The 14,985-nt window shown below is 36.6% G+C and overlaps 2 protein-coding genes across 4 annotated transcripts in view; one reads left to right on the forward strand and one right to left on the reverse strand.

Moving 5' to 3' along the window:
* Nucleotides 1–298: 298 nt before the first annotated feature.
* LOC127438842 (uncharacterized) lies at nt 299–6,538 on the forward strand. The gene is made up of 4 exons (XM_051694751.1): nt 299–635; nt 999–1,328; nt 1,680–1,985; nt 2,909–6,538. Exons 1-4 carry the CDS (start codon nt 587–589, stop codon nt 3,073–3,075), a joined length of 852 nt encoding a protein of 283 aa, XP_051550711.1. The 5' UTR covers nt 299–586; the 3' UTR covers nt 3,076–6,538.
* A 131-nt stretch (nt 6,539–6,669) lies between these two features.
* LOC127438826 (natural killer cell receptor 2B4-like) overlaps nt 6,670–14,985 on the reverse strand; it is a 162,529-nt gene continuing 154,213 nt past the window's right edge. For all 3 annotated transcript variants that reach the window (XM_051694706.1, XM_051694710.1, XM_051694709.1), the window contains 3 exons: nt 13,805–13,912; nt 13,575–13,678; nt 6,670–9,769 (listed from right to left, as the gene is read on the reverse strand). In XM_051694706.1, coding sequence (XP_051550666.1) covers nt 9,722–9,769; nt 13,575–13,678; nt 13,805–13,912 — 260 coding nt within the window. In that variant the 3' untranslated portion in view covers nt 6,670–9,721. The remainder of the gene's footprint in view (nt 9,770–13,574; nt 13,679–13,804; nt 13,913–14,985) is intronic.

Here is a 14,985-nt window from a genome sequence, read left to right on the forward strand (position 1 = left end):
TCGCGTTTAAGTGGGCCTACTACTACTGCTACAAATAGAAGAACTATGGCATTTCTGACAAATGTTAGAGTGTTGTCTGATTGCATACTTTGTGGACAGAAGGCAGTTGAGAGAGATCTAACCACAGCGCAGGAAATGTTCAGCCTCTCACACGCAAACAGTATGAACCTCTCACACATTCTTCTGCCCACAACACCAAAGTTGTCCCTCATTTTTGTTTTGCTTAGCAACAACAACAAAAAAAGTCTGATGCCAATGACCAGTTTGTCATAACAAACTTTGAAGTTGTCTTGATAAAGTCTTCTAAAAGTTGACATTCTTTTTTACCTGACAAGGTGTCAAAAATACGCAATGATCCTACTAGAGATGCATATTTACATAGAAAACATCGCGGACAGATGCAAAATGGCGCTCTAAAATGTCCTAAAGGGCTCAAAATTAAGAAGTAAAGATCTTTTACTGTCAAACCCTCCCATAAAGTTTAGAAAAAGCAGCATCACCAACCTGAAGACAGCAACCGTTGGCTGAGTCTTCACATCATGTTATTTTTGCGGACTGAAACCACAGTAACCCACACTCTTCCAAAATGCTCTCAAACAAGTGCTGTTTAATCTGGTGTCTCATCTGTGTGAAAGGTAAGATGTTTAGTGTAATTTAGGCTATTATTCCTATCATGATTTTTTAAAATGTCATTTTAAATGTAGTTAAAGCAGAAAGTATCAAATCTTTTAAAAGGTTTTCATGAGCATCAATGGTCACCAGCTCAAGCGATCCAGTATCAGTTTGGCTATTTGAATGACTTGTGACAACACATATTATTGCATTTTCCCTATTTTAAATCACTGTTTATAACTTCAAACACTATAAAGACGTTTATGTGCCAAAATTCAAAAGAAACAGACACTGAAAGAAACCACATCATATCATATCACACGATTTGCAAGGTTTGAGGGAGTAGGTTCAAAGATATTCTCACATTATGATGAATGTTGTTTCAGGTGTGTTTGGTGTTGATACAGATGGATTGAAGTCAGTGTCGGTGATGGAGGGAGATTCTGTTGCTCTACAGACTAATCTTACTGAAATACAGAGAGACGATCAGATACTGTGGATGTTTGGACCTCAAGAGACTCGAATAGCTGAAATCTATAAGCAGATCATTGATATGTTTGATAGTAATGAGACATTTGGAGACAAACTGCAGCTGGATTATCAGACTGGATCTCTCATCATCAGAAACATCACAATCAAACACTCTGGACTTTATAAACTACTGATCATCAGTAACAGAGGAACTTCATACAAGAGATTCAGTGTTTCGGTTTTTGGTGAGTTACTGTACACATCAGAAACCTCTATAAATGTTTAAAAAACGTATACAGCAAAGTGAGGGTCAGGATCAATATCATCCTCTTAAGATCACAGACAGTGAATCCATTGGGATCATCATACACACATTGTCTAAAACATAAAATAACAGTCCTCTAGTTCGCATATAAAGTCTTAGGATTACTTCAGATCATACATAGACCATTAGTGATCTGGTAGTAACTGTAATTAATTGTGTTTTATCAACTGATTGAGAAATGATGAATTAATACTTTTTAAAACTGCTATGTTATACAGTCTTTATTCACAGTTTTCTGTAAAAGATACTTATATTATTTCATGTTTTCCAGCACCTCTTCCTGTTCCTGTCATCACCAGAGACTCTTCTCAATGTTCTTCATCATCTGAAAGTTCATCTAAATGTGTGTTGGTGTGTTCAGTGGTGAATGTGACACACTGTGGCAATGTGACTCTCTCCTGGTACAAAGGAAACAGTTTAATCTCCTCCATCAGTGTGTCTGATCTCAACAGCAGTCTCTCTCTACCTCTGGAGGTGGAATATCAGGAGAACAACATCTACAGCTGTGTGGTGTCCAATCCCATCAGAAACCAGACTAAACATCTCAACATTAAAGAAGTCTGTCAAATGTGTTCAGGTATGTGTTAGTGTCAACTTAAAGGAAAAGCTTCCTCCCAAAATGAAAGTTATTTTATTATTTACCCACTTTCATGTCATTCCAAACCCATATGCAGTTTATCAAATTTAATGATCCATTCTGCATAATCAAACTGACCTGTAGCATTCTATCACAACACACACAAGAACCAGTGGTGATTGTCGACAAATGACGTGCCATATTTGAATTTGAACATGATTTGATAGCTGCTTTGGAGGGGAAGATTTCAGGTATTATTACACAGGTCTACTCGGTTCTGAGGGGTTACTGGCATCATCTAGATATTTCTGAGTAACAACCGCACATCAGGGGATTAAGTCATATTAGACCGCTCATCCAGGTATGGCGAGTCATCTTTTCTAGTTCTTGTATACTCTGTGATACCTACAATTAAGCTAATAAAATAATTTAAATTCAAATCAATGTTTCATGCCCGTTTATTTATTTATTTGGCAAGTAGCCTTTTTTTCCCTCCCCTTTTCTCCCCAATTCGGAATGCCCAATTCCCAATGTGCTCTAAGTCCTCGTGGTGGCGTAGTGACTCGCCTCAATCCGGGTGGTGGAGGATGAATCTCAGTTGAGACCATCAACCCGTGCATCCTATCACGTGGCTTGTTGAGCGTGTTACCGCGGAGACCTAGTGTGTGTGGAGGCTTCACGCTATTCTCCACGGCATCCACGCACAACTCACCACGCGCCCCACCGAGAACCACATTATAGCGACCACGAGGAGGTTGCCCCATGTGACTCTACCCTCCCTAGCAACCGGGCCAATTTGGTTGCTTAGGAGATTGCTATTTTGGGCAACATTTTGTTACCTGGTCATCCTCTTATCAGAAGACTATTAAAAACAGCAATTTTATCAGGTATGTTCTTCATAATATTGGTCTTTTTTCCTGCAGATTCTGTCTACATTCTTTCTGAGAGTGTGACCCCCTCATTGATTTATGCTATGATGGGAATGACTGCCGTTGGAGTACTTGTTTATTACGTCAGATCCAGAAGAGTTAAAGAGGAGGCGAAAGCAAAGACACCATCATACTTGTTTTGCACATACTGCTGGATATGAGCAGCGCATGTTTATTTCGGCACCAATATTAACAGGTTACAGTGTGGTGCTGCTTCCAGAAACTTTCATGTGACTTTAGTAAACTGATTTGGTCAACACAATCATGCAACAACAATGGCATTTCAGGGGCCTCTGTGCTGTGTTTGGGACTCTGTAATGGGCCCCTTCATTATATGTTGTGGGAGCGCAACATTTATTGTTATGCAAAACTAATTCAGAAAATAAATTCCCTCCTTTTCCTCACAGGGGCTCTGCACGCAGCAGTACTGCTCACACTCTGCACTTGAGAAAGAGAAACTCACTCACACTATGTATTTTCTCATGTGGACACAAGGTGGCCTACAATAGACCTTTGGCTTCATGTGCAATTTACAATGGAAATATGATTCTACAAAAAATAAAGTTAGGCTTTTATTTTCATTAATTGATCACACTTTGCTAAAGATAACATATTTACCCTCAAGGGCCATCTTCCAAGTTTCCATACCAAGTACAAAAGCAGATCAAACACTAAAGAGTGTCTGCCTCGTGATACTTCACCAAAACTCTGCTATAATTTGAGATCATGTGCACAATGTGAAAATAAGAACCCACAAACATTGCATTTGCCACACACTTCATCCTGAAAATATACAGCAGTTATAGGAATTCAGCTGCAATGCCTGCACTTTGATAAAGAGAATGGGGTACTAATTAGACTTCAGGTATAAAAAATAAACACTCACATTCTTTTTGCTAAGAAATAAAGGAAATATGTGCTTGTGAATGGAAAAAAAAAAAACAGAAAGATCTTCAAAAAATAACTACAAACAGTACAAAGAGCTGTGCCAAATTTCTGCCTACTGACTCTTCAGTGTAAAATGATATGGCATGATAGGGCGTGTAAAGACCTGCTCTGCTATCATACAGAAAGGTAAGACAGATCACTGGAAAGAGAGCAGGTTGTTGGGGGTTTTGTGCCTGAGGGTTGGGCTGTATGGAATTCATGTAACAGCGTTACATATTCAGAATACAAAAATGAAGTAGGCTAACCGTATTCAGTCCCTGTTATGCTTTCAAGCATCTGTATTCAGAATAGCCACAAAATATGGCAGATGTCATAGAAATAAATTATTGTCAATCAAGTGGGAAACTTGATTGTTTTTGTGAAGAGTTTTTATGTAAAGTGTTGCCAGGGTTTCATTCCAAATTGGGCTCATTTGAAAACACAATCACGGGTTAAAATCATAGAATCGCGGGTTGTGTTTTTGGGATATTTTATAAATGGAACACGGCCACCAAAGTGTTTGATGGTAGGCACTAATGAAAATATAAAGTCTTTTTCATGATTCCCGGATTGAACATATGGCAACTGCACTGGTACACTGTTGTCATCTTAACAATCAGTGTGCTGTCAGCTGTGGAACAGTAGCCTATCAATACAGCCACATTTTTACACAAATAGAACATTTGAGCACATGATACATTGTTTTCTGTAATTGTTGCTGTTTAAAGACGGAGTAAGCGTTTGGAGAGTCACGTCCACACCAGAAAACTTGCATAATGAAGAACTGCTGAGGAATAGCAGTTATTAACAACAATAATATGAACAGGTAAAATATGGGAGAAAGTACTGCAAACAGGAATGTTCACAGACATTTTGAGGGGCAGGGGCGCTAAACCTTTGAGGGGCAGTCATTTCAAATATTGCCTATTATTACTAAATACTATTATTACACAAAAAATTTTTATTTCATTTATTTCAGCAAAAGGGCAGGGGCTCATGCCTCTAGAGCCAACCCCTCTGCATGTGCCTGCTGCAAAGACTGAAAGAGGGAAAATGACTTAATGTAGATCAGAGTCCAAACGATGACAGAAAAACTTGTAAAACTCAGTGTAAAACTACTGTAAAATTTGTAGCTCACAAATTAAATTAAATTTATAGACATATGGGAGGCTAGTTCAGTGTGACACGTATTGTAACATACAGGCATATTAATATTTATATTTCACTTTTTAAAAAACATCTCATACAAAGTGATTCACAAAAATATATGAAACAATACAAAAAACAGAGGATGAGTAAAAGAATCAAAAGCACCCAAAAATAAAAGTGTCGTTTATAAAAGAGATAGAAAATAAAATTAATATATAGAAATATGCAAGCAAGCCTAGTTAAAATCATAAGGTCTGTTCGACTTCATGCAGCACTGCGCAGACCGATTGGCGCCGGTCTTGAATTTGGGTTAAGGGCGCCTACACATTAGAGTTATGTTGTGTCAGAGAACTCTACGAATGCATTGATTTCAGTGGGGATGGTGCGTTATAAGGACGGAGAGGAAAAACGCAAGGGTTTCCAATAGTGAAGCTCAACTTTAGTTGCAACGCACGCTGGTGTAAGCATCTGTTGACCAATAGGAATCTCGGAGAGGCAGGACTAGTCACGCTGTGAAATCGAAAAAAACATGGCGGACAAATTCAAACATGTGGCGTATTTAGTCCCTGTCCAATATTATCTTTCACTGTCAGGCTAAAGAGATAGTTATTGTGGAGAGAGAGAGAGTGAGAGAGAGAGAGCCTAGAGAAGAGTTTCAATGTTTACTGGTACATTATAAAGAAGTAATATTTTAAATAGCCATCTCTATCCTTGACTGCCTCTACCCTCTGTGGTACACGCCGTCCAAACAGACCTTACGCACTCATGCGTCAAATGCTCCGTCTGAGCTTTCCCTAGTGTGTTTTTTCTTCTTCTTTATTGTCCCAACATGATAACAAAACAGGCCAGGGTTCTCTACAAACACCTCAATCCAAAATGAGTCCCAAGACATCATACAAAGAGACAGTATTATATAATAAGTATCTTATTGCTTTCAGGTTTTCTGAAAGTTCAGTGGACTCCAAATACATTTTCATTTCATGTTTGAACCTCAAAAAGAGCGGTTTGCATTTGGAGAATTTGCATTTATGAATATGGTATTTTGCTAACTGAAAAAGAAGGTTTATGATAAAAGCATAATTTCTTTTTTCACATTTGTGAAAACCAAAGATGACATTTCTATATGTAAATACAATATTGGGATTTACCTAACACTTAATGAAATGACTGTCCCTAGTGTGTAAGTGCCTTATCGGAAACCCTTGATTTTTCCCTCTCCGTCCTTCCGCCTTCCATAAACAACAACAACAACAACAAAACATAAGTGACCAACTCCACATCTAATTTAAAGAAACAGGCTATTCATATTAATTTAGATTAGTTAAAAGTAGCACTTCAGATAATGTAATAATGACATATCACATGTAATTCTACCAATTGTGCCTTGCCTTTTTAAACATGTACTCTAAAAGTATTCTGAATACGTTACTTTTTATGTGATGTATTCAGAATACTTTACTGAATACATTTTAGAAAGAGTATTTAGTATTCAGCCCAGAATACTTTCTTAAAGTAATCCGCCCAATCTTGACATGAAAGGTGGGAGGGACAGCCCACAGGCTTTTTTAATGTGCGAAAAATGCATGACACATGCATGTCTTGTCAGCTCTAGTTCTTCAAAAGAGCAACAAAATCAAGTTCACATGCAGTTCACATGCAATAATGTGGAATGTAAAATATAAAGTAACATGTATTTATTTTAAGGTACAGTCCAAAACTTAATTTGAACTTAATAGCATTAGATACATCAAAATAAATCAGAAGCCATATAATGTGCAGAGTAATTAATTTAACTTATTTTACATATTTTGTCTCTCCAGTTAATACATCAGTGGTTCAATAAGCTTTAGCTTGTTTTTGTGCTCACTGTTGTGACTCTCACAGGGTCTGAATGCAAATGTTTATTTGTTCGTCATAGGGGAATCTGGATATGCAAAAAAAAAAGAAAAACAAATCAGTCCAGTTCTTTCAGTTAGAAAAGAAACACAGTCCTTCAGGCTTCAGGCTTAAATATCTCTGGCTCCCAAACTGAAATTAAAGACACCATTAACAATCTATTTAACACCTTTAAACAGATGCAAAAAATACTAAATTCACAATAAAAAGTGGAATGAATATCAAATGAGTAGAAATGAAAAACAAAGTAAAACTATAGCTGCAAGCAGCAATGATTGGGCACAACAAGACTAGAGGCTGGGATCAATTCTGGGTTTCACCCAGTAATTTGAACCAAAACCCAGAGCTTTAACCACTGCACCACACAACTGACAAGTATAAATGGTGCTAAAGAGACATTCAAAGTTGAGAGTACAAAATGCTTGCTGATAAATGTTTTGTGGTTTGAATTTAAGCAGACATTTAGCAGTGAAGTAAGGCCTGCATAATAGTAAGCACAACATGAAGACTGAAAGTTCAACAGAAGTAAAGTTTTTTAATTCGTCCTTTATCGGACTTGAACATTCTTTGGAACCACAGTCCAGAGCTCTAACCACTCTGCCACACAATCAAAAAGTCTGACTGATGTCAAAGACTATGTTCAGACTGTCTGTCCATATCCGATTTTTGTGCATATCTGATTGGAATATGATTATATTTAGCAAGTCTGACCAGCAAACACACGAAATAAGATTTTTACAAATTAATTTCAAGCTACATTCATATGTGGTTTGAAATACTAATTCAAATCAAATTTCCGGAAATCCGCTCTGATCATATCTCAAGTGGCTATTTGCCGTAGGTCACTTTTTCATGCTACGTAAAGACACATTATACGTCCCACATTGTTGAAGGAAACATGCTGGCAGTGGTGGGGAATATAAGATGTGTGGTGGTGGAGTGTAGGTCTAGCTGAGAATATTATTAATGGAATCTTCCCGCATGCATTCTGAAGTTCGACAGTCACATCATTTCATCAAAGGTGGCTACCACATGAGCAGTGGTGTGGTGGGCATACTGTGAACTTATGAAAGACCATACCTTTATAATGTATATAATTATGGGAGACAGTTGTCCAGCATCTGTGAAGAGCATCAAAAATTGGCACTTGTGCAATAACATGCTGTATTTGCACAAAGTTTAATTGCATAAGATATATATGTATATATATATATATATATATATATATATATATATATATATATATATATATATATATATGTTTAGCAGGGAAATTACAGTGCAAATTATGGTTACTCCAGGGACGCTGGAAATGTCCCACCCCTTACTGAAATTGAAAATATGACTTGTTAGAAAATATCCAATCACGTCTGAAATGACGGACTGTCTGTCTTGCCAGTGCCATCAGTTGCGCTCCCTCCTCCCGCAGCTCCGTGCGCATTTAGAGAGAATCTCTGTACACTTTTTAAAATAAAATAAAAAACACAATTCACTCAATGGTGCTGCGGCATCGCGTTAGTAGATTGAAAAAGCCTACTCGTTGTTCTGGCACCATATGTATCATCACTTTTTTTTAGGTGGGCATATGCAAAATCCTAAGAAAGATAGGTGGGCATATGGCATATGCCTGCGTATGCCCTAGACTACACTACTGCACCAGTCACTGCTACTCTGTCTTGACCACACACCGCTTTGAACTATGATACCGGTGGAGACGGCAGCATGAAATAAAGCGGCGCATGTCAGCCTCCTCCATCTCTGCTGCTGCCTCATATGGCGTAGTCCAGCGCCGCAGGTACACATTGCCATGCTATAAGCTAAAATCTCTATTCCATTCCCCTCCATGTTGTTTTTCGCATACTGACACAACATCATTGCAACCAATGCAGATATGCCAGAAAATGACGATAGCCATGGGACACACAAATTGGATCTGATCAGTTGCGATACACAGTGCAGACAGTCAATCATGAGATCGGATTCCGAGTCTGAACATAGCCAAAGAGACATTCTAAGTTAAGAGTACATAACTACTGTTGAACATTTTTTGTTGTTGCAGCTAAGGGTTTTTTAATTGAAGTAGGAATTAATTAGTGAAGAAAACTTTGAGTCATCATGTTTTGCATACTACAATGTAGGCTCACTGTAGTATGCACAACATGAAGACTCAAAGTTCAACAGAAGTACAATTTTTAAAACCAGTCTTTGCAGGACTCAAGCTAACATTCTCCAGAACCATAATCCAGAGCTCTAACAACAGTGCCAGAGCGCTACACAACTGACAAGTGTGACTGATGTCAAAGAGACATTGAAAGTTGAGAGAACATACTGTAATGATTGCTGAGAAAACATTGTTACAGCAAAGCTGTAACTTTGAATTGAAGCAGGAATTATGCAGTGAAGTATGGCTTACATTATAATAAGTACAACATGAAAACTCAACAGAGATCAACAGAACTAAAATTTTCAAAACCCTTCTTTGCTGGATTCGTACTCACGACCTTTTAAGCCACAGTCTACTGCTTTACCCACTGAACCACTTGGCTGTCACATCTTTACACTGCCAAAGAGACATCACAAGTTTAGCATGAGTACACAAAAGCACTGGTTGGCATGCTAACCCATGAAAAGCATAAACTGTAAACGTCATAATCCAAGATGGCAGCCACTGTAATGGGCAGAGTTTTAACAGTGTTTGGCCCCTAATTAATCCAGATACACATATTTGGTCATTCAGTATTTCTTCTGCACAATCCAGTGTTATAAACCAAACAGATTTGGGTGTACAAAAGTACTGTGGTGAAATGAGATCCTGCTGTTTCTTTGATCAGTGTCTCATGTGATGACGCTGATGTATATCGTCTCTTCTGTCCCATTAGCCATCTGTAAGGAAATACAAACAGAAGATAAGAAAAAAAGGATGATGTTCATTCGTCAGCTAAAAACATACTGTTGAACAACATCTTTTTAACTACCACTAATCTGTAGTTAGACCTTGTGTTCAGTGTTATTTACATCACTAAAAGTTATCACAATTTAAAGAATTTAGATGCTGCAGTGACACATCTGACAAACCAGAGCTGATAATGTGAAAATGTCTGTGAATGCAACAACAACAAAAACAACAACAACAACAACAAAAACACTGATTCTCAACTCTTACAAGACAAAAAAAAAAAAAAACAAACAAAAAACAGCACTCATCTAACATCTCAATAAGCTGTAAGACATTCATTTCTCTATGCAAATAAATGTAAATTTTGTGCAGTTCCTAAGTTGCTAAGCTTAAGAGTGGAAAATATTATAGGGTCATTCTGTCAACTCAACCTGAGGTCTCTGGCTCAAAATGTAGTTTTTTGTATTTCTTTTCAGCGATAAGTAGGTCTATTACTAAAATCAGTTGACTTAAGCACCCCTTGCTGTATTGTATGCCAAAGGTGTGATTCCAAAAATTGGACAAAAATAAACAAATACAAATAAGCAAAAATAAATACATTTTGCATGCTGTTTTTCCAAAGTTTGAGAAGTATTAAAGCCCCTTCAGTGCTCCTAATGATGCATTCCAGACCTGTTGTACATTTATGAAATCTAAACACTAGATATAGGTATTGGAGTGACTGGAGAGCCACATGCCGCTTATTATTAATAACAGTGTGTTTTTGGAGGTTTTGACAGTATTGTTTTAATGTGAATAAATAGGGGTACATTTCTAGTTTCAACATTATTTTTACTTCAGAAACTTTGTTTTGCTGGGCAAGAAAAACTAGCTTCATATACAGTGTGACCCACATTTGGTTTTCAACCATTGGAAATAGGTCAAAATGAAAAATGTTCACATGGAGCCATATTGAGAGACCCATATCTAGGGGATTTAACCACATTCAAATTTAGCATCCTGACTGGCTGCATCTCCGCCTGGTACGGCAATAGCACCGCCCACAACCGCAAAGCACTGCAAAGGGTGGTGCGAACTGCCAGACACATCATCGGAGGTGAGCTTCCCTCCCTCCAGGAAATATATACAAGGCGGTGTGTGAAAAAAGCTCAGAGGATCATCAGAGACTCCAGCCACCCGAGCCATGGGCTGTTCTCACTGCTACCATCAGGTAGGCGGTATCGCAGCATCAGGACCCGCACCAGCCGACTCCATGATAGCTTCTTTCCCCAAGCAATCAGACTTCTGAACTCTTGATCTCCCACGATCAAAATACATCAGCACTGCACTTTATTACCCTTACTCTTATATCTCACACCGGACTGTCATAAATTATATTATTATTATATTATATTCTCTCTTAATAACACACTGGCAACTTACTATCAACCGACAGCCTGAATGTCAATACAGTACAATACTGTACATTCTATATATACTATATATACTTTTTTATATATATATATTTTTTTTATTGAATAATGTGTATCTATATAGTAAAAAGCGTATTGTATACTGTACAGTGTATGTTATTATTTGTATATTGTTGAGTGTAATTATGTGTATATCAGATGTTTAAATTGTGTTGTGTAAATCTGATGTTATTGTAGATTGGTATATGTCTCATCACTGTCACGACAGCTGTGTTGATCGGAACTGCACCCAAGAATTTCACACACCATTGCACTTGTGTATATGGCTGTGTGACAATAAAGTGATTTGATTTTGATTTGAAATGAAGATGCAAAAAGGAAAGTTTGTTCAGAATCAGAAACTAAAAGGATATAAATATATCTTCAATACTTCTGGAGTTATAGGCACTCCATCTTTGGAAAAATAGCACAAAAAAGTGTTTTCCTCCATTTTGGACTCATACCAACAGTGGAACAAAGGGTGCTGAAGTCAACTGATTTTAGTAATAGACCTTCCTAAAAAACAAAATCATGATGTTGCCACCTTTCTAGGGCTATATTTTGGCATCGGTAACTTCAGGGTTGGGGAGTAATGGAATACATGTAACAGGATTACGTATTTAAAATACAAAATATAAGTAACTGTATTCCACTACAGTTACAATTTAAATCATTGGTAATTAGAATACAGTTACATTCTAAAAGTATTTTGATTACTGAAGAGATTACTTTGCATTTTATTGTCATTTGTTTCATTTAATATTTAGTCCTTTCAGATGGAAAACATTTATACATATAAATGATGCGATCCAAAGTGCATTTGAACAGCGGTGAAACACTTTCTTATGATGTGTTACATTCATACGAGCAGACAGAGAAGTAAGTTTGAAGTAAGTTTGGAGCAGAAGAAATAGAAATAAACCTTGTGTAAATTGTCAGCTTTACGCTAAGTTAAAATGCTGTTTCTAGCCATTTTACATGCACATGTTACCAGACACGATCATATTTTTTTATCAAGAAAATGCACATTAGATCATAATTTCTTTTTCTCTTGTAAGACCTTTGATATTAGGGAAAAAAATCGCATTCTTGATCATTTTTTTATTGTTTTCCTGTAAAAATATCTAAAAATCTTTAAAACAAGATCAGTTTGATTTATCTTGTTTTAGAAACAACACTGCATAAGATATTTCGGTTTTTCAGAGAATGTATTTTTAACATGTGTATTTTGTCTTACTGTACTGACAGAGTTTTTATAGTCAAAACAAGTGAAAAAATCTACCAGTGCTGAAGAAGTAATCCAAAGTATTTAGAATACGTTACTGACCTTGAGTAATCTAACGGAATACGTTACAAATGACATTTTACAGCATCTGTAATCTGTAGTGGAATACATTTCAAAAGTAACCCTCCCAACCCTGAATACAACACACACATATACTGTATATACGTATATATATATATATATATATATATATATACAGTTCTGTGCAAAAGTCTTAGGCACATAAGATGTTTCACAAAAGCATCTGTCTTAAGATGGTTATTTATATCTTCAATTTTACTGTGTCAATAGGAAATATACATTTTAGACACCTAAACATTCTTTTTGCAACTAGAATAGAATAGAAGATCAGGGAGCCCTGCAACAGATGGCATGGCATCCACAGAGCCCCCCACTGAACATCATGTCAGTCTGGGATTACATGAAGAGACAGGAGCAATCGAGACAGTCTAAACAGATGTGTGTCTAAAAAGAACTGTGTGGTGAATTCTCCAAGAAGCTTGGAACATCCTATCTGCCTACAACTAAGAAAAACTACGTTCAGGTGTATCTAGGAGAACAGGTGCTGTTTTGAAGGCAAAGGCTGTCACAACAAATACAGATTTAGCTTTTTTACATTTAATGAACTTTTTATGATGTTCATTGCTAAATGAAAATTATTTATGGCATTATTTTTGAAGACATCCTCTTTATGCAACACTTTTTACAAGGTCCAAAAATTTTGCACAGTACTACATATATATTGAGTGCACCTTTAAGGTCTAAACATCCATTATTGCACATAATATTCTAATATTAAGTAACACAAATTCTAATTAGATGTTCTGGTGATCTAGAAATATTCTAATATTCTTAAAACAGTGGGAATGTTATCTCTAGAACATTAAAGTGAATCTTTGTTCTATATCAACAAGCAGATAATATATAAAAAAATATTTTTTATAAATAATAAAGTTGCACAAAAAAAACAAAAAAAAGTGTCCAAAGCTACATTATCTTTCTTTATCTGGTGTGATTGTGGAGATGATGAAAGCTGGTGTTTCATGAAAATCTCACCTTGTTTTGTACTCGTTTATAAAATGTTGTTTCAGCGTATTGTACCTCTTCCTCTTCTGTCTGAACTGGTTCCGCTGCATGCACAGGTGATTCAAAATAATTTCCTAAAGCCAGGAATAAAACATCAAATAGTACTTTAGCCCCTCAATCCTTAATATCAATAATAAACATATATAGACATACAGATCAATCCATTTCTTCCTGCTACAAAAGATGAAGGTAAGACTTGCCTTTTTGCCCTGTTCTTCTGTGTTTCTTGTAGAGAATGAACATCCCCACTGCGAGTACAGCCAGAAGTACCGCAGGAATCACTGAGGCAATCACTCTGAATAAATCACCTGAATTACACAATTACATATGGATTACATATTGGTAACATATTACAACTGTTTGATTCAATAGTATCCACCTGCAGAGTCAGCAGTTTCAGGGCAGCCGAAAGTGAGGGTGGAGCTATGACATGCTATTTACACATTAATATTTTGTTCGATTGCAATCTAAAACACATTTTACTGAGATATTGTGTGCTTATAATTATTCATATTCTTTGATTATTTAAGTGTTTTATCCACCACACATTTGTAACATTCGCTGGCAACGACAGGCAGACGAAGATGATGAAGTGAGAACCCAAGTGCTCTTTATTTACAACGTGAATTAAACTCCAGAATGTGAAATCCAAATGTGAAACCAAAACAAAACATAACCATGAACATGAACATGAACATGAACATGACTTGACTTGAACAACATTACACCAAACAATACCTGACAAAAGACAATGGCAAACATGAGGGCTTAAATACAAGGACACTGGCAAACACAAGACAATGACAACCAATAACAAGACTAAACTAATAACAAGATAACAAGACTACTAAAACATGAACCAATGACAAGACAAGACTAATAAACAAGACACTCAAACAATGAACCAATGAAAACAAGACACATGAACAGGGGAAACACATGACAAGATCACATGTGGGAACACGAAATCACATGACATGAACACATGACTATAAAACAGGAACTAAACTAAAAAATAAAAGATATGAACACAAAACATGAACAACAACACATTTAAACGTGACAACGTTAATGTTTATAAGCAATCTCTGGATGGACTGTACCCACAAAAATACATTTAAGAATGAAATTCGTGATGTGGCAGATATGGGTATAATGGAAGACCCTTAATCATTTTTATATTATTTTTTCTGACTTACCAAACAATGCTAGTAAACGCTAGTCAGTTAAAATAGCAGGCTTCAATAAAACTGTAATAATAAAACCACAAAGAACGGGGATTCAGTAATGATGGGGATGAGTGTTTGAACAGCGGTGAAACGCTTGCTGAGTACTGTATGGCATACTACCCATACTACTCTTACTACGTTTGCTATATGTG

Source organism: Myxocyprinus asiaticus, chromosome 50 (genome assembly GCF_019703515.2).
Source record: "Myxocyprinus asiaticus isolate MX2 ecotype Aquarium Trade chromosome 50, UBuf_Myxa_2, whole genome shotgun sequence".
Lineage (NCBI taxonomy): Eukaryota > Metazoa > Chordata > Actinopteri > Cypriniformes > Catostomidae > Myxocyprinus > Myxocyprinus asiaticus.